This window comes from Tachyglossus aculeatus, chromosome 7, assembly GCF_015852505.1.
Source record: "Tachyglossus aculeatus isolate mTacAcu1 chromosome 7, mTacAcu1.pri, whole genome shotgun sequence".
Classification (NCBI taxonomy): Eukaryota; Metazoa; Chordata; class Mammalia; order Monotremata; family Tachyglossidae; genus Tachyglossus; species Tachyglossus aculeatus.
Window position 1 is genome coordinate 48,028,654 of NC_052072.1, and position 24,474 is coordinate 48,053,127.

Below are 24,474 nucleotides of genomic sequence, written 5' to 3' on the forward strand. Positions count from 1 at the left end.
AGCTTCAACTACCATCTCTCTGAGAATGATTCCCTAATCTACCTCTCATCCTGACCTCTCTCCTTCTCTGTAGTCTCACACTTACTCCTGCCTTGAGAACATCTCTACTTGGATGGCCTACCGATGCCTCAAAGTTAACATGTCCAAAACTGAACTCATTTTCTCATCCAAACCCTGTCCTCCCCTTGTGTTTCCCACACTGTAGATATCACTGCTGTTCTCCCTGTCTCAAAAGCCTGTAACTTTGGCATTATCCTTAACTCCGCTCTCTCCTTCAACCCACATATTCATTCTGTCTCTAAATCCTACGAGTTCTACCTCCATAGCATCACTAAAATCTACCCTTCTCTATCCATCCAAAATGCTATTATGCTAATCATAACTCCCCCTTCTAGACTGTGAGCCCGTTGTTGGGTAGGGACTGTCTCTATATGTTGCCAACTTGTACTTCCCAAGTGCTTAGTACAGTGCTCTGCACACAGTAAGCACTCAATAAATATGATTGAATGAATGAATGAGTAATCAAGCATCATACTCCACCTTGACTGTATCATCACCTTCTTTGCTGACTTCCCTGCCTCCAGCCTCTCTCCACCCCAGTCCTTTCTTCACTCTGCCACCTGGATAATTTTTCCTAAAATAAGTTCAGCCCACATCTCCCCACTCCTCAAGAATCTCCAGTGGCTGACCATCCACCTCTGTTTCGACAGAAACACCTTACCGCAGGCTTTGAAACACTCAATCAGCTTGGCCCCTCCTAATTTATGTTGCTGATTTCCTACTACAATCCAGCCAGCACACTTCGCTCTTCAAACACCAACTTACTCACCGTGTCTCGATCTCATCTCCTTCGCCACCACTGACCCTTGCCCACTTCCTCTCTCTGGCTTAGTACTCCCTCTCTTTCATATTCATTCATTCATTCAATCATATTTATTGAGCGCTTACTGTGTGCAGAACATTGTACTAAGCACTTGGGAAGTACGTATCTGAAAAACCATCACTTTCCCCATCTGCAACGCCCTACTAAAATCATATCTCCCCCAAGAGGCCTTCCTCGATTAGAGGCCTTTCCGCGTTGCCTTTGTACTTGGATTTGTACTCCCTTGTCTTATTCCTTTGAGTCATCTCCGACCCATAGCGACGCCACAGACACATCTCTCCCAGAACGTCCCACCTCCATCTGCAATCATCCTGGTAATAATAATAATAATAATAATAATAATAATAATAATAGCATTTATTAAGCACTTACTACATGCAAAGCACTGTTCTAAGCACTGGGGAGGTTACAAGGTGATCAGCTTGTCCCACGGGGGCTCACAGTCTTAATCCCCATTTTACAGATGAGGCAACTGAGGCACAGAGAAGCTAAGTGACTTGCCCAAAGTCACACAGCTGACAATTGGCTCTCTTCCTCCCTTCAAAGCCCTACTGAGAGCTCACCTCCTGCAGGAGGCCTTCGCAGACTGAGCCCCCTCCTTCCTCTCCCCCTCCTCCCCCTCCCCATCCCCCTCGCCTCACCTCCTTCCCCTCCCCACACCACCTGCATTTATGCATATATGTTTGTACGTATTTATTACTCTATTTTATTTGTACATATTTATTCTATTTATTTTATTTTGTTAATATGTTTTGTCTTGTTGTCTGTCTCCCCCTTCTAGACTGGGAGCCCACTGTTGGGTAGGGACTGTCTCTATATGTTGCCAACTTGTACTTCCCAAGCGCTTAGCACAGTGCTCTGCACATAGTAAGGCTCAATAAATACGATTGAATGAATGAATGAATGAATTGGCGGAGCCGGGATTTGAACCCATGACCTCTAACTCCAAAGCCTGGGCTCTTTCCACTGAGCCACGCTGCTTCTGACTTTTCTTGGTAAAAATCCAGAAGTGATTTACCATTTCCTCCTTCCTTCCGTGCAGTCAACTTGAGTCTTCGCCCTCGACTGTCTCCCATGCCACTGCAGCCCAGCACAGGTGAGTTTTGACTTGTAGCAGATTGCCTTCCACCTGCTGGCCACCGCCCAAGCTAGGAATGGAATGGATATGCCTCTGCGTGACTTTCCCTCCCATAGTCGAGACTGGTAATGTACTGGAACCCTCCAGGTGCAACCTTGAGAGGGGTTGTATTCCCAACCTTTGATATTCCTTCCACTCCCAGCCCTAAAGCACTTATGTCCCTATCCTTATATTCTGCCATTTCCTCTATCTGAAATGTATTTAAATGCTTGTTTCCTCCAGGCTTGGCACATAGTAAGCACCTAACAAATGTCATCACTATTATTAGGCTGTAAATTCCTTCTGGTCAGGGATCATGTCTATCAACTCTATTTTACTGGACTCTCCCAGGTGCTTATTATCATCAATCGCATTTATTGAGCGCTTACTGTGTGCAGAGCACTGTACTATTACAGTTTTCTGCACACAGTAAGTGCTTAGTAAATACCATGAGTTGATCCTCCAAACTTCTAATAGCATCTATTTCTTTCTTGAATAAAATAAAAGCTCCATTAGCTGGTTCTCTGTTCTCCTGTTACATCCCAGTCTACATGTCCTCCCAAGCATGTTTCTTTTCTTTCTCTTGCTTTTGACTCAACCACCTCTAACCCATTTTCTCCACTATGAATGCACTCCTCTGGTCCATCTAGTGAAACAATGCCTCTCCCTTTTTTCAAAGGCTTTCTGAACAAACCACCTCCTCCATGAAGCTTTTCAGATTTATTTTGATTACTTCTCCCACCATCCTGGATCAATCACCACCCTCAACTACTTCAGCATTCAAAAACAGCCTTTCATGGCATAATAACATCATTCATTTATCTACTTTCGATTTTTTCACATGATTTTACTATTATTAATCATAGTAATACTAAATGGGAGCAGTTCCGTCAGCATCTCCTATGCCTCATTTTTCCCATGAAATGATGACGTGGGATCACGAACGTTGAAGTCCTGGAAACAATTCTGACTAGCAGCACTGAAGCAACGCGCCCTGCAACACATGTTTATAGAACGGATGACAGCAGAATACCCAAACAGCTGAAATGGGGTGATGGAAAACCGGGAGGAAAGAGGAAACGGTTTCCGGATGTTGTGAAGGGCAGCCATGGACAATGTGGCATGGCAGCAGAAGGGTTATCGTGGAGAACTACAATCAGGAAGGAAATGCCTCCTTTCGAACAGAAGGCTTGAGAGGATTGCGAGCCCAAGGACAAAGTGAAAAACGTTTCAGGCACAGTAATGGAAACACATAAAATTCCAAACCCTGCCCCGGATCACTCACCTCCGCTTCACAACCCACCTTCAAAAGCTTCCTAAAAAAAGCTGCCTGCTCCAAGAAACATTGTCAAATTAATCCCCTCCTTCTTGGCCATGTCATCCAGGTTATCAGAGAAGCAGCGTGGCTCAGTGGAAAGAGCACAGGCTTTGGAGTCAGAGGTCATGGGTTCAAATCTCGGCTCCGCCAATTGTCAGCTGTGTGACTTTGGGCAAGTCACTTCACTTCTCTGGGCCTCAGTTCCCTCATCTGGAAAATGGGGATGAAGACTGTGAGCCCCACGTGGGACAACCTGATCACCTTGTAACCTCCCAAGCACTTAGAACAGTGCTTGGTGTATAGTAAGCACTTAACAAATAGCATCATTATAATTATTGCTGTCAATATGATATAATCTATAATTTATAATTATATATTATTATATGTTATATAATATATTATGATACATTATATAATTATTATTATAATTTACAATTATAATAATAATTATAAAGATAAGTCAATGCCATTCTGATGGATTGATGGATGGATGGGGCAGGGAGCATGGACTGTATCTGTTGCCAAATTGTACTTTCAAGCGCTTAGTACAGTGCTCTGCACACAGTAAGTGCTCAATAAATATGATTTATGTTAACAAATACCACCATTATTATTATTACTATTATAAAAATAAGCCAACGCTATTGTTGATGGATTGATGGATGAATGGATGGGGCAGGGGGCATGGACTGTCTCTGTTGGCAAATTGCACTTTCCAAGCACTTAGTCCAGTGCTCTGCACACAGTAAGCGCTCAACCAATATGATTTGAGCTTTGCACATAGTAAGCACTTATGAAATACCATCATTATTACTATTCCTATTATAAAAATAAGTCAATGCCATTCTGATGGATTGACGGACGGATGGATGGGGCAGGGAGCATGGCCTGTATATGTTGCCAGATTTTACTTTCCAAGTGTTTAGTCCAGTGTTCTGCACACAGTAAGCGCTCAATCAATATGATTTGAGCTTAGCACATAGTAAATGCTTAACAAATGCCATCATTATTATTATTACTATTATAAAAATAAGTCAGTGCCATTCTGATGGATGGATGGATGGGGCAGGGAGCAGGGACTGTATCTGTTGCCAAATTGTACTTTCCAAGCCCTTAGTCCAGTGTTCCACACACAGTAAGCGCTCAATCAATATGATTTGAGCTTTGCACATTGTAAGCACTTAAGAAATAACATCATTATTATTATTACTATTATAAAAATAAGTCAATGCCGTTCTAATGGATTGATGGATGGATGGATGGATGATTGGGGCAGGGGGCATGGACTGTCTCTTTTGCCAAATTGTACTTTCCAAGCGCTTAGTACAGTGCTCCACACACAGTAAGCACTCAGTAAATACTATTTGTGTTAACAAATACCATCATTATTATTATTACTATTATAAAAATCAGCCAATGCCATTGTTGATGGATTGATGGATGGATGGATGGATGGGTGGATGGGGCAAAGGGCATGGACTGCTTCTGTTGCCAAATTGTACTTTCCAAGCACTTAGTCCAGTGCTCCGCACACAGTAAATGCTCAATAAATATGATTAGTGTTAACAAATACCAACTTTATTATTATTACTATTATAAAAATAAGCCAATGCTATTGTTGATGAATTGATGGATGGATGGATGGGGCAGGGGGCGTGGACTGTCTCTATTGCCAAATTGTACTTTCCAAGTGCTTAGTCCAGTGCTCCTCACACAGTAAGTGCTCAATCAATACGATCTGAGCTTTGCACATAGTAAGCGCTTAAGAAATACCGTCATTATTATTATTACTATTATATAAATAAGTCAATGCCATTCTGATGGATGGATGGATGGATGGATGGATGGGGCAGAGGGCATGGACTGTTTCTGTTGCCAAATTGTACTTTCCAAGCACTTAGTCCAGTGCACCGCACACAGTAAATGCTCAATAAATATGATGTGTTAACAAATACCATCTTTATTATTATTACTATTATAAAAATAAGCCAATGCTATTGTTGATGGATTGATGGATGGATGGATGGGGCAGGGGGCATGGACTGTCTCTATTGCCAAATTGTACTTTCTAAGTGCTTAGTCCAGTGCTCCGCACACAGTAAGCTCTCAATAAATCTGATTAGTGTTGATACCATCTTTATTACTATTACTATTATAAAAATGAGTCAATGCCATTCTGATGGACTGATGGATGGATGGATGGGGCAGGGAGCATGGACTGTCCCTATCTGTTGCCAAATTGTACTTCCTAGGGGCTTAGTACAGTGCTCCACACACAGTAAGCGCTCAATCAATATGATTTGAGCTTTGCACATAGTAAGCGCTTAACAAATACCATCATTATTATTATTACTATTATAAAAATAAGCCAATGCTATTGTTGATGGATTGATGGATGGATGGATGGGCAGGGGGCATGGACTGTATCTGTTGCCAAATTGTACTTTCAAGCACTTAGTACAGTGCTCTGCACACAGTAAGCGCTCCATAAATATGATTTATGTTAACAAATGCCGTCATTATTATTATTACTATTATAAAAATAAGCCAATGCTATTGTTGATGGATTGATGGATGGATGGATGGGGCAGGGGGCGTGGACTGTCTCTATCTGTTGCCAAATTGTACTTTCCAAGTGCTTAGTCCAGTGCTCTGCACAGTAAGCGCTCAATAAATGCGATTGAATGAATGAATGAATGCTCTGCACACAGCAAGCGCTCACTCAATCAATACGATTCGTGTTAACAAATACCATCATTATTATTATTACTATTATAAAAATAAGTCAATGCCATTCAGATGAATTGATGGATGGATGGGGCAGGGAGCGTGGACTGTATCTGTTGCCAAATCGTACTTTCCAAGTGCTTAGTCCAGTGCTCTGCACAGTAAGTGCTCAATAAATTCATTCATTCATTCATTCATTCAATCGCATTTATTGAGTGCTTACTGTGTGCAGAGCACTGTACTAAGCGCTTGGGAAGTACAACAAGTTGGCAACATATAGAGACAGTCCTTACCCAACAGTGGGCTCACAGTAAGTGCTCAGTAGATGCGATTGAATGAATGAACAAATGCTCTGCACACAGTAAGCGCTCAATTGATGTGATTGAATGAATGAGTGAATGCTCTGCACACAGCAAGCGCTCAATAGATGCGATTGAATGGATGAATGAATGCTCTGCACACAGTAAGTGCTCAATAGATGCGATTGAATGAATGAACGAATGCTCTGCACACAGTAAGCGCTCAATAGATGCGACTGAATGAATGAATGAACGTTCTGCACACAGTAAGCGCTCAATAGATGCGATTGAATGAATGAATGAATGCTCTGCACACAGTAGGCACTCAATAGATGCGATTGAATGAATGCTCTGCACACAGTAAGCGCTCAATAGATGCGATTGAATGAATGAGTGAATGCTCCGCACACAGTAGGCGCTCAATAGATGCAACTGAATGAATGAATGAACGCTCAGCACACAGTAAGCGCTCAATAGATGCGACTGAATGAATGAACGCTCTGCACACAGTAAGCGCTCAATAGATGCGATTGAATGGATGAATGGACGCTCTGCACACAGTAAGCGCTCAATAGATGCGACTGAATGAATGAACGCTCTACACACGTAAGCGCTCAATAGATGAGATTGAATGAATGAATGAATGCTCTGCACACAGTAGGCGCTCAATAGATGCGATTGAATGAATGCTCTGCACACAGTAAGCGCTCAATAGATGCGACTGAACGAATGAACGCTCTGCACACAGTAGGCGCTCAATAGATGCGATTGAATGAATGAACAAATGCTCTGCACACATTAGGCGCTCAATAGATACGACTGAATGGATGAATGAACGCTCTGCACACAGTAGGCACTCAATAGAAGCGATTGAATGGATGAGTGAATGCTCTGTACACAGTAGGCGCTCAATAGATGCGACTGAATGGATGAATGAATGCTCTGCACACAGTAGGCGCTCAATAGATGCGATTGAATGAATGCTCTGCACACAGTAGGCGCTCAATAGATGCGACTGAATGAATGAATGAATGCTCTGCACAATGTAAGCGCTCAATAGATGCAACTGAACGAATGAACGCTCTACACACAGTACGCGCTCAATAGATGCGATTGAATGAACGAATGAACACTCTGCACACAGTAGGCGCTCAATAGATGCGATTGAACGAATGCTCTGCACACAGTAAGCGCTCAATAGATGCGATTGAATGAATGAATAATGCTCTGCACACAGTAGGCGCTCAATAGATGCGATTGAATGGATGGGTCTCTATGTGATGCCAATTTGTACTTCCCAAGCGCTTAGTACAGTGCTCTGCACATAGTAAGCGCTCAATAAATACGATTGATTGATTGATTGATTGATTGAATGAACGCTCTGCACACAGTAAGCACTCAATAGATGTGACTGAATGAATGAACACTCTGCACACAGTAAGCGCTCAATAGATGCGATTGAATGAATGAATGAATGCTCTGCACACAGTAGGTGCTCAATAGATGCGACTGAATGAATGAATGAATGCTCTGCACACGGTAAGCGCTCAATAGATGCGATTGCATGAATGAATGAACGCTCTGCACACTGTAGGCGCTCAATAGATGCGATTGTATGAATGCTTTGCACACAGAAGGCACTCAATAGATGCGACTGAATGAATGAACGCTCTGCACGCAGTAAATGCTCAATAGATGCGACTGAATGAATGAATGAATGCTCTGCACACGGTAAGCGCTCAATAGATGCGATTGCATGAATGAATGAATGCTCTGCACACTGTAGGTGCTCAATAGATGCGATTGTATGAATGAATGAATGCTCTGCACACAGTAGGCGCTCAATAGATGCGACTTAATGGATGAATGAATGCTCTGCACACGGTAAGCGCTCAATAGATGCGATTGCATGAATGAATGAATGCTCTGCACACTGTAGGTGCTCAATAGATGCGATTGTATGAATGCTCTGCACACAGTAGGCGCTCAATAGATGCGATTGAATAAATGAACGAATGCTCTGCACACAGTAGGTGCTCAATAAATGCGATTGAATGGATGAATGAATGCTCTGCACACTGTAGGCGCTCAGTAGATGCGATTGAATGAACGCTCTGCACGCAGTAAGTGCTCAATAGATGCGACTGAATGAATGACTGAATGCTCTGCACACGGTAAGCGCTCAATAGATGCGATTGCATGAATGAATGAATGCTCTGCACACTGTAGGTGCTCAATAGATGCGATTGAATGAATGCTCTGCACACAGTAGGCGCTCCACAGATGCGATTGAATGAATGAATGAACGCTCTGCACACAGTAAGCGCTCAATAGATGCGACTGATTGAATGAATGAATGCTCTGCACACAGTAGGCGCTCAACAGATGCGATTGAATGGATGAATGAATGAATTCTCTGCACCCAGTAAGCGCTCGTTTCGCACATAGTGAGCAACGACAAAAAAAAAAAACGGTCCCGAGCCGCACGTGCTTCGCGCCCCCCGGCCCGCTCCCGCCCTCGGCGCGAGCCCCGCGGGTGTATCCGCCCGGGGACCAATCAGGATCCGGGATCCCCCCACGGGCGCTCCCCATTGGTCCGAATGGCCGGCGCTAACCGTCCGCGGACCAATAGGAAGGCAGCGTCCCGGGTCGGGGGGCGCGGGGCCGGGCGGCGTGACGTCACAGCGCGCCCCCCCGCCGGGGCGGCCTGGGCGGAGCGTGGTGCTCAGGGTGGGAGCGCGGGCAGCGCCGTGGGCACCTCCGAGGGCACCGCTTCTGCCCGGCTCTAATGGCGACGGATCGGCGGCATCCTCCCGGACCCCCCCCCTGCCCGCCCCGAGGTGAGCCGGGGATGCCGACGCGCCTGCGCGCTCGGTTGCACGGCCCTCTGCACAGCGCTCAGCTCAGTGCCCCGCACCCTCCTCCTGGAAGGCGCCGGGCACGGGGGCTTCAATGCACTTTACAGATCTGCTGCAGCCCCGGTGCACGGACCTGCAGTTTCTTGCATCGATGTGTTGCAGCCCCGGTGCAGGGACCTGCCATCTATATCATGCATTTGTTGCAACCCCGGTGCCGGGACCCGGAATTTAGTGTGGTTATATGGTGCAGCCACCTGGAAGTATGTATTTGTTGTGCAGGGACCTGGAAGTGTGCATATGGGGTGCAGGGACCTGGAATTTATTGTATGCATTTGTTGCAACCCCGGTGCCGGGACCTGGAATTTAGTGTGTTTATATGGTGCAGCCACCTGGAAGTATGTATTTGTTGTGCAGGGACTTGGAAGTGTGCATATGGTGTGCAGGGACCTGGAATTTATTGTAGGCATTTGTTGCAACCCCGGTGCAGGACCCTGAGATTTATTCTGTATATTGGTTGCAACCCCGGTGCTGGACCCTGAAATTTATTCTGTGTATTGGTGGCAACCCCGGTGCAGGACCCTGAAATTTCTTCTGTGTATTGGTTGCAACCCCGGTGCAGGACCCTGAAATTTATTCTGTGTATTGGTGGCAACCCCGGTGCAGGACCCTGAAATTTCTTCTGTGTATTGGTTGCAACCCCGGTGCAGGACCCTGAAATTTATTCTGTGTATTGGTTGCAGCCCCGGTGCAGGACCCTGAGATTTATTCTGTGTATTGGTTGCAGCCCCGGTGCAGGACCCTGAAATTTATTCTATGTATTGGTTGCAGCCCTGGTGCAGGACCCTGAGATTTATTCTGTGTATTGGTTGCAACCCCGGTACAGGACCCTGAAATTTATTCTGTGTATTGGTTGCAGCCCCGGTGCAGGACCCTGAAATCTATTCTGTGTATTGGTTGCAGCCCCAGTGCAGGACCCCTAAATTTATTCTATGTGTTGGTTGCATTCCCGGTGCAGGACTGTGAGCCCACTGTTGGGTAGGGACTGTCTCTATATGTTGCCAATTTGTACTTCCCAAGCGCTTAGTACAGTTCTCTGCACACAGTAAGCGCTCAATAAATACGATTGATTGATTGACTCTGAAATTTTTCTTATATATTGGTTATAGCCCCGGTGCAGGGAGCTGGAATTTCTTGTATTTATTTGTTGCAGCCCCAGTGCAGGACCCTGACATTTATTTTATGTATTTGTTGCAGCCCCGGTGCAGGGAGCTGGAATTTCTTGGATTTGTTGCAGCCCCGGTGCAGGACCCTGACATTTATGTATTTGTTGCTGCCCCGGTGCTAGGAGGTGAAAGATCTTGTATTTATTTGTTGCAGCCCCGGTCCTGGGAGCTGGAGTTTATTTTATGTATTTGTTGCAGCCCCGATACAGGGAACTGGAGTTTATTTTAAGTATTTGTTACAGCCCCGGTGCAGGGAGGTGGAATTTATTTTATGTATTTGTTGCAGCCCGGTGCAGGACCCTGAAATTTATTTTATGTATGTGTTGCAGCCCCAGTGCAGGGAGCTGGAGTTTATTTTGTGTATTTGTTGCACCTCCGGTGCAGGGAGCTGGAATATCTTGTATTTATTTGTTGCAGCTCCGGTACAAGGAGCTGGAGTTTATTTTATGTATTTGTTGCAGCCCCGGTGCAGGGAGCTGGACTTTATTTTATGTATTTGTTGCAGCCCCGGTGTAGGGAGCTGGAGTTTATTTTGTGTATGTGTTGCAGCCCCGGTGTAGGGAGCTGGAGTTTATTTTATGTATTTCTTACAGCCCCAGTGCAGGGAACTGGAATTTATTTTATGTATTTGTTGCAACCCCAGTACAGGGAGCTGGAATTTTTTGTATTTATTATATTTTCCCACCTCCTCGTGCAGCCCCGGCCCGGTCTCCTTCCCCTGCAAGCATCCAGAGCAGTGCTAAACTGGGAGCCCGTTGTCGGGTAGGGACCGTCTCTGTATGTTACCGACTTGTATTTCCTAAGCGCTTAGTACAGTGCCCTGCACACGGTAAGCGCTCAGTAAATGCGACTGAGTGAATAGTAAGAGCTGAACAAACGCCATCATCATTATGCAGCCCACTGTTGGGTAGGGACCGTCTCTGTATGTTGCCAACTTGTACTTCCCAAGCGCTTAGTACAGTGCTCTGCGCATAGTAAGCACTCAATAAATATGTTGAATGAATGAATCCCCTCCTGGGACCAGCAGGGTGGGAAAGGGACCTGCACCTATCCGCCTCCCCCCCAATATCAATCACTTAGCACTGTGCAGAGCACTGTGCTGAGCGCCAGAGGGGTAACCTGCCCCCTCCCCTGTGCAGAGCACAGCTCCCAGCGCGCAGGGCAAGTTGCATGTCTCTTGGAACAGTGCTTTGCACATAGTAAGCGCCTAACAAATGCCATTTTATCATTATTATGTGTCTGGGACCGGGGTTGTCCTTACGGGGTGAAAGAGGTAGTTGGAAAATTCCCAGGACCAGGCAAAGGGGCTGGAAAAACACCACAAATAGGGAATTGGTGCGTTCTAGGCCATGGCTACTCCTCTCTTTATTTAGGGCTCGGGATGAATGACTCTCAGGTCGTTTGAAGTATGATTAGATTTTTTTTTTCTTCCAGAAGTAGTATGGTGTGTGTGAATGTCCCTTCTTCTTCATTTCTTTGCACCAAATGCCTCGGCATCCCAATCCGAGAGGATGGCTTCGGCCTTTGGTTGCCCAAGTGCCCGCTGTTGGGTAGGGACCGTCCCTATATGTTGCCAACTTGTACTTCCCAAGCGCTTAGTACAGTGCTCTGCGCACAGTAAGCGCTCAATAAATATGAATGAATGAATGAAAGGCAGTTGGGAGCCCAATTTGCCAATGGGCTAACAAGTCTCTGGTCAGGGTTAAAAAAGAGTAGCCCTTGGTCAGACTAGATGAAAGGATCCGCGGCGTTTGTTGGAAAGGATCAAAATAGGCCCAAGTTCTTTTAAGGGCACATTTGAGGAAATAAATCGTTCTTAAATCGCCTTTTTCGGGGGAGGAGAAGTTTATGCAATAGGTCTGCCATCCAGATCTGGATTTGTAATAGAAATGACAGCCTAGGTTTTGAATCGCCGGAGTGTATCATTTATCTATTTCAAACGGACCAGCTTCTCCACCTGACTTTGTACGGAAGTTAACGGGAAGCCAGACTGACAGATTTCAGTGATTTCTTGTCCCTCGTCTCCTAATCTCTAGACAGTGAGCCCCGTGTGGGTCAGGGACTGTGTCCAACCTGATTAACTTGCATCTACTCCAATGCTTAGTACTGTGCTTGACCCGTAGTTAGTCTTTAAACCCCATAATAAAAACAGTTATTATTGGTGGCACGGATACATTTGTATCCTGGCAGGTAGGAGAAAGAAAAGAGGTGTAAGGAGTATTTATTTATATCAACATCGTGATCGTAGTTGATGGTTTTAAGGTACGCTGGCAGAAATGATTGGTCTGTTCCTAGTGTCTGGGCCCCAAGACCCCCTGTCCCCCTCTCCCTAGCTGCTCCGGCAGTAGTCATTATTATTTATTTTGTTTCATTTATTTATTTATTTACTATTTATTTCATTTTGTTAGTATGTTTGGTTTTGTTCTCTGTCTCCCCCTTTTAGACTGTGAGCCCACTGTTGGGTAGGGACTGTCTCTATATGTTGCCAACTTGTACTTCCCAAGCGCTTAGTACAGTGCTGTGCACACAGTAAGTGCTCAATAAATACGATTGATTGATTGATAGTCCCTTTGGAAGACCATCCCGTCAGGAGCTTTAGCTTTCCATTGCCCTTTCTCCCAGCTGCGTCGACGGTTCTAGGCCCTTAGGCCTCAGTCCTTCTGCCACTTCAGCTTCCAAATCATTTTTTCCCCTCCCTTGTTTTCCTTCTTCGTTTCTCCTTTTCCCTGCCTCTGATCCTGCCCTTGTCTGTCCTCTGGGCCAGCTTTCCCTGACAGTCACTCCCCGGGAGTCTTCTCTGGGTCAATTAGGGAACCTGGAGGGGACCCAGATATAGGTTTCTGTTTTATGTAGTTCTCAGGGCGCATCTCACAGCTAAAGCACCTATAACAATAGTGATAATCGTGGTATTCGTTAACATCTGTCTTAGCATTAGCCACGTCAGAGTGTTCAAGTGCTGGGATTCATCTATGTAATGATACTGATAATGCTCAAGTCCTTTGTGCCAAAGCCCTGCGCTAAATGCTGGGGTAGAGACAAGGTATTCGGATAGGGCACAGACCCTATTCCACCTGGGGCTCACAGTCGAAGAGTTTGGGAGGGAGAGGCTATTTGTATTTGATAGACAAGGAAGCCGAGGCACAGGGAGGTTAAATGACTGGCCAAGGTCATATAACAGGCCACTGGCAGAACTGGGATTCATATTCAGGCCTCCTGATTCCCAATCCCGTGTTCTTTCCGTGAGGTCACACTGCCTCCATCCACAACCTTGGAGGCCGTGCTCTGAGCAGGTGGTTGAGGTCTCACATTTTGGATCAGGACTAGATTAAGCGCTTAGTACAGTGCTCTGCACACAGTAAGCGCTCAATAAATATGATTGAGTGAATGAATGAATGACTCAAAATATCCTTTGGTCGTGAAACAGCCACTTTAAGTTGTCTTTGTTCATAGGTTTAACTGGATTCTACTCGAGAAAACATCTTTGGGTATCAGGTAGAGGTAGTCAAGAAGAGAGGTTTTATTGCAGAGGACATTGGTAATAACAAGAATTAATAATACTTGTGGTATGTGTGAAGCACTTACTCTTAGTACTTAGTATATTGTACTAAGCGCTAGATACAAGAATAATTAGGCCGGTCACAGCCCCTACCGCGGTCGGGGAAGCAGCTTGGCCTAGTGGGAAGAGCATGGGCCTGGGCGTCATAGAACCTGGGTTCTAATCCTGGCCCTGGCACTTGTCTGCTATGTGAACTTGGGCAAATCACTTTACCTCTATGTGCCTTAGTTTCCTTATCTGTAAAACAGGGATTAAGACTGTGAGCCCCATGTGGGACCCGGACTAGGCACCACCTGATTAGCTTGTATCCACCCCAGAGTTTAGTACAGTGCTTGGCATGTAGTAGGCACACTTATGTATATATCTGTAATATATTTATTCATTCAGTCATATTTATTGAGCACGTACTGTGTGCAGAGCACTGTACTAAGCGCTTGGGAAGTAAAACAGTGCTTTGCACATAGTAAGCGCTTAATAAATGCCATTATTATTATTATTATCATTATTACAAGTTGGCAACATATAGAGACGGTCCCTACCCAACAGCGGGCTCACAGTCTAGAAGGGGGATATAATGATGACGTGTTAAGTGCTTACTATGTGCGAGGCACTGTTCTAAGCGCTGGGGGGAATACAAGGTGACCACGTGGGGCTCACAGTCTTAATCCCCATTTTACATATTAATGTCCGTCTCCCCCTCTAGACTGTAAGCTCATTGCGGGCAGGGAATGTGTCTGTTGCTATAGTGTACTCTCCCAAGTGCTTAGTACAGTGCTCTGCACACGGTAAGTGCTTGATAAATGCAGTTGATTGATTCTCTGTCCCTCAGTTCCCTCATCTGCAAAATGGGGATTCATTTCCTGTTCTCCCTCTTTCTGAGAGAGTGAGCCCCATGTAGGACCTAATTATCTTATATGTATCCCAGCTGTTAGAGCTCTACTTGGCACATATTACTTAACAGATATTATTATAATTATTGTTATTATTGTTAGTCTCACAGTCTACGTAGACTGGTGAGAACAGTGTTAATAATAATAATAATAATGTGGTATTTGTTAAGTGCTTACTATGTGCCAGGCATTGTACTAAGCGCTGGAGTGGATACAAGCAGAGAGGGTTGGACAAAGTCTCTGCCTTATGTGGGGCTCACAGTCTCAATCCCCATTTTAGAGATGAGGTAACTGAGGCACAGAGAAGTGAAATAACTTGCCCAAGGTCACACAGCAGAAAAGTGGCGGAGCCGGGATTGGAACCCGTGACCTCAGAGTTACAGGTCCATGCTCCATGCATTACACCATGCTTGTTTTCCTGGTCTAGTATGTGAAACCTGAGGTCAGGCCTGTATCCTGATATTTAATCAATCTGCCAATGGTATTTCTTATGGTTACTGTGTACAGAGCACTGTACTAAGACCTTATGAAAAGTACAGTACAAGAGTTGGTGGACATCATCCGTATCCACAAGGAGCTAATAGTCTACAGCGGGAAGCCATAGATAGGGATAGAGATAGGGAAAATAGAATTTAAGAATATTTATATAAGTACTTTGGGGTTGGGGTATCACAGTGCTTAAGGGGTACACTGCTAAATGAATAGTTGATGCAGGAGAGGGCAGAGAGGGGAAATACAGAGCTTAGTTTGGGAAGGCCTTTTGAAAGAGTCACGATTTTAGGAGGTTTTTGGAGGTGGGGTGAGTGGCCGACTGTTGGATACGAGGGGGGAGGAAGAATGTGGCAAAATGTTTGACGGCGGCATAGACAAGATCAAGATACAGAGAATAGGTTGGTTAAAGGAGCAGAGTGTGGGTTGGGTTGTAGTATTCATTCATCCATTGTCGTATTTATTGAGCGCTTACTGTGTGCCGAGCACTGTACAGAGAAGTGGCGTGGCTCAGTGGAAAGAGCCCGGGCTTTGGAGTCAGAGGTCATGGGTTCAAATCCTGGCTCCGCTGCTTGTCAGCTGTGTGACTTTGGGCAAGTCCCTTCACTTCTCTGTGCCTCAGTTACCTCGTGTGTAAAATGGGGATTAGGATTGTGAGCCCCACATTGGACAACCTGATCACCTTGTAAACTCCCCAGCGCTTTGAACAGTGCTTTGCACATAGTAAGCGCTTAACAAATACCAAAATTATTATTATTATTATTATTATTACTAAGCACTTGGGAGAGTACAGTACAACAATAAACAGACACATTCCCTGCCCACAAGGAACTTACAGTCTAGTCTACAGATATGTACATAAGAGCTGTAGGGGCTGGGAGAGGGGATGAACAAAGGGAGCAAGTCAGGGTGATCAGGAGGGAGTGGGAGAGGAGGAAACGGGGGCTTAGTCAGGAAACCTCTTTAAGGAGATAATATAATAATAATGATGGCATTTATTAAGCGCCTACTATGTGCAAAGCACTGTTCTAAGCGCTGGGGAGGTTACAAGGTGATCAGGTTGTCTCAGAGGGGCTCACAGTCTTAATCCCCATTTTACAGATGAGGTAACTGAGGCACAGAGAAGTTGTGACTTGCCCAAAGTCACACAGCTGACAATTGGTGGAGCCGGGATTGGAACCCATGACCTCTGACTCCAAGGCCCGTGCTCTTTCCACTGAGCCACGCTGCTTCTCTGTGCCTTCAGTAAAGCTTTGAAGGAGTGGGAGAGTGATTGTCTATTGGATTTGAGGAGGGAGGGCGTTCCAGGAAGGAGGCAGGACGTGGGCAAGGGGTTGGCGGTGAAATAGATGAGATTCAGGCACAGTGAGAAGGTTACCATTAGAGGAGTGAAGCCTGCGGCCTGGATTGTAGTAAGAGAGTAACGAAGTAAGGTAATAATAATAATAATAATAATAATAATAATGGCATTTGTTAAGCACTTACTATGTGCAAAGCACTGTTCTAAGTGCTGGGAGGGATACAACATGATCAGGTTGTCCCACATGGGAGTCACAGTCAATCCCCATTTTACAGATGAGGGAACTGAGGCTCAGAGAAGTTAAGTGACTTGCCCAAAATCACACAGCAGACGTGTCGGAGCCGGGATTCGAACCCATGCCCTCCGACTCCAAAGCCCGTGCTGTTTCTACTGAGCCACGCTGCTTCTCTGCAGTAGGAGGGGCTAAGGTGATTGAGTGCTTGGAAGCCACTGGTGAGGAGTTTTTGTTTGATGCAGAGGTGTATGGGCAACCACTGGAGGTTTTGAGGCGTGAGGAAGCATGTCCTGAATGGTTTTTTTTGTTAGACGAGTGATCCAGACAGCAGAGTGAAGTATAGACTGGAGTGGGGAGAGACAGGAGGTTGGGAGATCAGCGAGGAGGCTGATGCAGTAATCCAGGCGGGAGAGGATGAGTGATTGTATGACCATGGTTGCAGTTTGGATGGAGAGGAAAGGGTGGATTTTAGCTATGTTGTGAAGGTGGGACCCACAGGATTTAGTGATGGATTTTGTAGTTGATAGTAGCAGTAGTCGATCAGTGAAGAAGCAGCGTGGCTCAGTGGAAAAAGCCCGGGCTTGGGAGTCAGAGGTCATGGGTTTGAATCCCGGCTCCGCCACATGTCTGCTGTGTGACCTTGGGCAAGTCACATAACTTCTCTGAGCCTCAGTTACCTCATCTGGAAAAATGGGGATTAAAGATTGTGAGCCCCCCGTGGGGCAACCTGATCACCTTGTATCCCCTCCAGCGCTTAGAACAGTGCTTCACACATAGTAAGCACTTAACAAATGCCATCATTATTATTATTATCAGTGAGGTAAGGTAGATGGAAGAGAGCCGATGGAATGCCTTAAAGTCGTTGGTAAGGAGTTTCTGTTCGATGCAGCAGTGAATGGGCAACCATTGGAGGTTTTTGAGGAGTGGGGGGAATCAATTGTATTTATTGAGCACTTACTGTGTGCAGGGCAGTGTACTGAGCGCTTGCGAAAGTACAGCACAACAATATAACAGACACATTCCCTGCCCACAATGAGCTTACAGTCTAGAGGGGATATGAACTGATTGTTTTTTCAGAAAAATCATATTCAACGGGTTAATGAAACTCTGTCTTTAGAATGATGGTGACGGGGACATTATTATAGACTAAGAAAGAGGAAAGCAGAAAGCACTTTAGCTTTCACTATGTGAAAGCAACCACAGTGTATGCCGACTGTAGCTCTCTCTGCTGTGGAGTGTGGCCCATCCGAGATTTTTTGCAAATTTGTTTCCAACTGCTAGGCCACTAGGGCCTTGTCATAATTGAGATACTCCCCATTATTCTTGAGAAGAGTTGAGTCTGTTAGTACCTCAGCTCTCATCAACTTCATCAGAATTGTCCAGTGGTTGGCACTAGGCTTATAGCTGTCCACAGGTGAAATTGATTTTTAAACTTTTTTTTATTATTGCTAAAAATCTGTAATGTTGAATATCGAATAGGCTGTGCTGAACTGTTTTCAATCAAATTAACATAACTGTACAGATAGGGATTTCTGGTCATGTGGACTACTGTCAAAAAAAAAAAACCTTGAATGGCTTTGCTTAGATTATGAGCTCAGTGTGGGATGGGGACTTGTCCCTACCCTAGCGCTTCACACTTAAAATGTTATCTGATCACCTCACGCTAACTTAAGTCCTTTGAATTTTCAGTGTTATCAAGGCATTTTGTCTTTGTCCCGAGTGAGGTATGTTCTTCCGACTTTCTATTAAATGAGAATTCTGGAAAGGTTGTGATTTGCCTTCATGCTTCAATAGAGAGAGAAAGCATCTCAAAAATTTATCTAGGATTGCAGAGTAAATATTTTTGTGCTCAAGTCTTAAATAGATTGGTACCACAGTTCTAGCTGCTCTTACCGTGGAGGATGGGAAAAGTTTGGAAATGGGTGCTCAGCTGACTTGTGGGGGTGGAATCTGGTACTATTAAAGTCCTGGGCTTGCAAGAATGATCTATTCAAGTATGAGTCGCTGTTCCTTTTCTTAGTACTGTGAACTGCACATTTAGGCTTGAAGAAAAACTCATTTAATTGTAGGGAAGCAGTCGTAAAACTCTGTGCATTGCACTCCCACAAGTACTTCATCGAACACCCAGTAAATACTATTGATTGATAGTAAAAGAAGCCTATTGTTAAAAAGATGTGTGTAGTAATACATGTATTAGTATGTCTCATAAATAAGTATTTAAGAGACTAGACGTGTGAATTGAAATTATAAGCATAGGAATGTTGAGGTTTGTGAAGTTCTATGAAATGAAAACCATAGTTTTGGGACTATTAAAAATGAAGACACAGGCATGCTTGGATTTATGGCCACCCTGTGGTGTGCAGTTATCACATGCTATTTGTTGATATTCCCCAGGACTCATGATTTCTGCCCCCAACATTACATCCAATCACGGCTTGTAAGTCCGTTGCCCCATCCCATCCTCTCCTTGGCCTGCAGGTGAGGAGGTCAGGCCGGGCGAAGGGTAAGGGGGACAGAGAAGGAGGTGACTGGGAAAAACCAAGCCAGCTCCCACTCCTCTGGGCAAGGAGGGCAAGGAGTAGGACCAGGGCCCAGGTTAGGGCCATTGGGATTACTTGGGATTGTGGAAGAGGGAGCAGGAGGAAATTGGCCGTACTTGCATGATGGAAGTTCAGACAAAGAAAATACTGTCTGATGGGCTGGGGAAATGGGAGAATGAGGTCAAGTTTGGAATGCAGGAAAGCCACTAGGAACAGGGTGAGGGAATAGGGAAATGGGGATGAATTTACATTCTAGCACTTATCCTATCTTGCTTTGATTATTGCGTCAGCCTCTTGCTGACCGCCCTGCCTCTTGTCTCTCCACACTCCAGTCTATACTTCACTTCTGCCTGGATTATTCCCCCCACCCCCAGCAAAAAAAAAAAAAAAGTTCAGTCAGTGTTTTTCTACTTCTTCAGAACCTCCAGCCATCTCTTCATGAAATAGAAACTCCTTACCAGGGGCTTTAAAGCACTCATCCACCTTGCCAACTCTTATTTGGTTTCTTACTGATTTCCTATTGACTCACTTCACTCCTCTGAATGCCAACCTACTGCTGTACCTCTGTCTCCTCCATTTCACCACAGACAACTTTGCCCACATTCTCCCTCTGGCCTGGAACTCTCTTCTCCTTCACCCAAGAGACCACCACTCTCTCCACCTTCAAAGCCTTATTCAATTCACATCTCCTCCAAGAGGACTTTCGTCTATTTATTCTTACCATTTTGACACCTGTCTACATGTTTTGTTTTGTTGTCTGTCTCCCCCTTCTAGACTGTGAGCCTGTTGTTGGGTAGGGACCGTCTCTATATGTTGCTAACTTGTACTTCCCAAGTGCTTAGTACAGTGCTCTGCACACAGTAAGCACTCAATAAATACAATTGAATGAATGAATGAACTAAGCCCTTATTTCCCCTACTCTCTCTGCTTCCTGCATCACTTCTGCACTTGGACCCTTCAGTCACCCCATTCTCAACCCCTCAACACTTACGTGCATTTCTGTAATTTATTTCAATGTCTGTCTCCCCACCCCAATCAATCGGTTGAACTTTTTGAGTGCTTACCGTGTGCCGAACACTGTACTGAGCTCTTGGGAGAGTCCAGTATGCCAGAGTTGGTAGATTTGTTCTCTTCCCACAACTAGATTACAGCCTAGAGGGGGAGGCCTACATTAAAATGAATAATGGCTATGTATATAAGTGTTGTGAGTGGGGTAATTAACCTCCTTTTGGGCAGAGAAAATTCATTCATTCAGTTGTATTGAGCGCTTACTGTGTGCAGCGCACTGTACTGAGTGCTTGGGAAGTACAAGTCGGCAACATATAGAGATGGTCCCTACACAACAATGGGCTCACAGTCTAGAAGGGGGAGATAGACAACAAAACCAAACATATGGATGGGTGTCAGAGTCGTCAGAACAAATAGAATTAAAGCTAAATGCCATCATTAACAAAATTAATAGAATAGTAAATATGTACAAGTAAAATAGAGTAATAAATTTGTATAGCTATATATACAAGTGCTATGGGGAGGGAAAGGAGGTAGGGCGGGGGGGATGGGGAGGAAGAGAGGAAAAAGGGGGCTCAGTGTGGGAAGGCCTCTTGGAGGAGGTGAGCTCTCAGTAGGGCTTTGAAAGGAAGAAGAGAGCTAGCTTGGCAGATGTGTGGAGGGAGGGCATTCCAATCAATCAATCAATCGTATTTATTGAGCGCTTACTGTGTGCAGAGCACTGTACTAAGCGCTTGGGAAGTACAAGTTGGCAGCATATAGAGACGGTCCCTACCCAGCAGTGGGCTCACAGTCTAGAAGGCCAGGGGAAGGACGTGGACTGGTGGTCGACGGCGGGACATGTCTACCAACTGTAAAATTGTACTTTCCTAAGTGATTAATACATTGCTCTGCACACAGTAAGCGCTCAGATATGATTGATTATAATTTTTACCTGCCCCTGGGACTCGGTTGTCATATTGGGGCTTATGTGGGAACAGAATCTAACTGGGTGGACATAAATCCATGGGAACATGAGCCTCATGATACTCCCGTATTTTTTGAGCCACATCCTGGGGTCCCATGAGTATGTGTTTCTGTAATACTGTACGCAGTTTTTGGACACTGCATTTTAGGAAGAACATAACAGCTGGACAAGATAGAGAGCAGAGCAGAACAGGTCAAATGATGGGGAAATAGAGCAGCTCTCACCTGAGGGTAGACGAAAAAGACGAAAAAGATTAGGACGGTTTGGTCCAGAGTGGCAAAGGCTGAGGGGAAACCTGTTGGAAAGCCACAAAATTATGGAAGTGGGGACAGAAGGTGGCTCGTAGTGGAAAGAAACCCCTCTCCATTAAGGGTGGAGTTGGTAATGCAGGGAATTTGTTATTATAGTGAGTTGTGCATTACCAATAGGTTCTAGGAGGATTTCCTTACATTTCTGGATGTGATGTCCTAACTGAATCAGCTGGATGCAGTAATAGGAGCCACATTGCCTAGTGGAAAGAGCACAGCTTGGGAGTCAAAGGACCCGGCTTCTAAATCCACCTCTGCCACTTGCCTGTTGTGTGACCAGAGGGAAATCATTTCACTTTCATTCCATGCCTCAGTTCCCTCATTTGTAAAATGGGAATTCACTACCTGTTCTCACTCCAGCTTATAATGTGAGGCCCATATGGGACCCGATGATTTTATATCTACCCCAGTGCTTGGCACGTAGTAAGTACTAAACAAATGCCACAATTAAATACCCCATTTAGTATTAATATTTATTAAGCATATACTTTATGCAGAGCATTATACTAAGCTGTGGGACAAGGTACAGTGACCCTGTTCCACTGGACATTGAGTGTTTTTGGGGATTAGGTAATGGGTTGGTTAAGCTTATTACAAGCAGGGTTTGTGTCTGGTAATTTTTCTTGTACTCCCCCAGTCCCTTAGAACAGTGCTCTCTACATGGTGATGATGATGATGGCATTTGTTAAGCGCTTACTATGTGCAAAGCACTGTTCTAAGAGCTGGGGAGGATACAAGGTGATCAGATTGTCCCACATTGGGCTCACAGTCTTCATCCCCATTTTACAGATGAGGGAACTGAGGCACAGAGAAGTTGAGTGACTTGCCCAAAGTCACACAGCTGACAGTTGGCAGAGCCGGGATTTGAACCCGTGACCTCTGACTCAAGCCCATGCTCTTTCCATTGGGCCATGCTATTTCTCTACATGGTAAGCGGTCAATAAGTACCTCTGATTGGGCTGTTATACTGGCCTAACCTGGCATTTCTGTGTTTTCATCTTCTCATGCTTGCCTTGTAGCCTTTTGTCAAGATGAGGACATTTCTAAATCCACCTACCTATTGTTTTCCTCCATCCTTACAGAAAACGAAACTGTTGACTGAAAAATTCACCCGTGGCCTTAAAGGCCAGTGTGGGAGCTACATATCAAATCACATTGTTTTTGCACATCCACACATATGCACACGTCCACAGGTACATGGAAGACCTTATTTAGATTGTGTTTGTATGTCAGTGGCCTTGGTTGTGAAGACTAGTAGAAGTGGCAAAAAGGACCTCGACCAATTTCCACCCGGGTATTCTCTTCCAGCTCTTAATACAGTGTTCTGCACACAGGAAGGGCTTAATAAATACTATTACTGCTGTTATACTTAGAATATGTTACGTATAACGTTACGTTATAATGCCATATACAATTTTCTAGCCACAGTTCAAAGAGAAAACAGTAAAATGCCTTGGTTATGTTGGGGTTGAAAGGCCGTCCTCTGGTCTAACTGAATTTGAGGGAATTACCTGCCTCCATATAATAGAAGTGTACTGCTTTTTGAAAAAAAGCATTAGCCCTTTCTGCTAATCATTTGTGGGTCATGTTTGGAAAATGACCTCCTTATTTCTCAATTTGCCGGACAGTGTCATCCCTGCTCTGAATTAGAGAGTTCTCAATATTCAGGAACTGAGGTGTGCCCTCAGGCTGCTGCATATTGGCCCCCAACTACCAAGGCTAGTCTTATAGGATAACAAATGTTAGGCCCCCCAGGTTCCCAAGGACAGTCATTTTCAAAATAAATTTTCTATTCTGAATGGTAAGAGCTTGCTCACTCTTTTCCAACTGTATACCTATCTAGATGTACTTGGACTATGTAAAGAAAAGTGGCTTGTCTTTTCTTATTACATGTTAGTGATGAATTTAAATTTCAGTTATGGAAAGAACTCTTGCTTTTCACTGAAAGTGAAGTTCCAGGTCAGTGCCCTTGCTCTAGGGCTTAAGGACTGGACTTTGCTTCATTAACTCACTGCTTGAGGTACTGAACATATTTCTTGATGGCCTTGCGGAAACAGAATTGAAATAATGTTTTCCCGTGTTTTAACAGGGAAACTCAGCACGCCAAGTATCAGATTAAACATACTGGGTGTTGAACAGAATCAATTAAGCCTCTCAGAGCTTTGCCAGGTTCATTGTACTTCCACTCCGATTGAGTGGTAGATGGGTTGACCGTAGTTAGACTTTCTGGACAATTTTTTCATTTTGTCTGTAGCTCCTCATCAATTTTAGTAATCTTTGGTAATATGGACACTTGCCCTCCAGGAACTCTACTTGAGTGAAAACTTGCTTCGCATAAATCATCTTAGACTTATTAAATGATAATAACTTTTGTGAGCTATTGACCTGGATTGGCTTCAAACTATTGACCTAGACTTGAAGGCCTCCATTATCATTCCCATGAGTCATCATTTCCTTAATATTTTTCTTAAATGCTTTAAGGACTGTGGCCTTGGTTGAACCAAAATGTTAGGTTCATTTTTGGGATCCTACAAAAGTATAGAGTCATTTGTGAAGGAATTTACTTTCCTCTTGGATTACTACGATGGTTGGGCTTTCTTTTGCAGGGATAAAAAGGCACAGGGAAGCAGCAGTTGAGTTATATAGCCACTATTTCTGAATTAGAACATTGCCGGTGCTCTCTGAGGTGGAATGGCATTCTTTTTAATTCTCTGATTGTCTAAGGTATGCTCACTGATTTTTTGTTTTTTTGTTGT

The 24,474-nt window shown here is 44.6% G+C and overlaps 1 protein-coding gene across 3 annotated transcripts in view; it reads left to right on the plus strand.

Annotated features, from left to right (window-relative positions):
* Positions 1–9,096: 9,096 nt before the first annotated feature.
* ADARB1 (adenosine deaminase RNA specific B1) overlaps positions 9,097–24,474 on the plus strand; it is a 219,952-nt gene continuing 204,574 nt past the window's right edge. For 2 of the 3 annotated variants that reach the window (XM_038748934.1, XM_038748935.1), the window contains exon 1: positions 9,107–9,184. Coding sequence is in view for 1 of the 3 variants with exons in the window: in XM_038748933.1 (XP_038604861.1) it covers positions 9,133–9,184 (52 nt within the window). In the remaining 2 variants the exon portion in view is untranslated. Of the gene's footprint in view, positions 9,185–24,474 lie in introns of all 3 variants that reach the window. The other variant, XM_038748933.1, reaches the window with a different exon arrangement.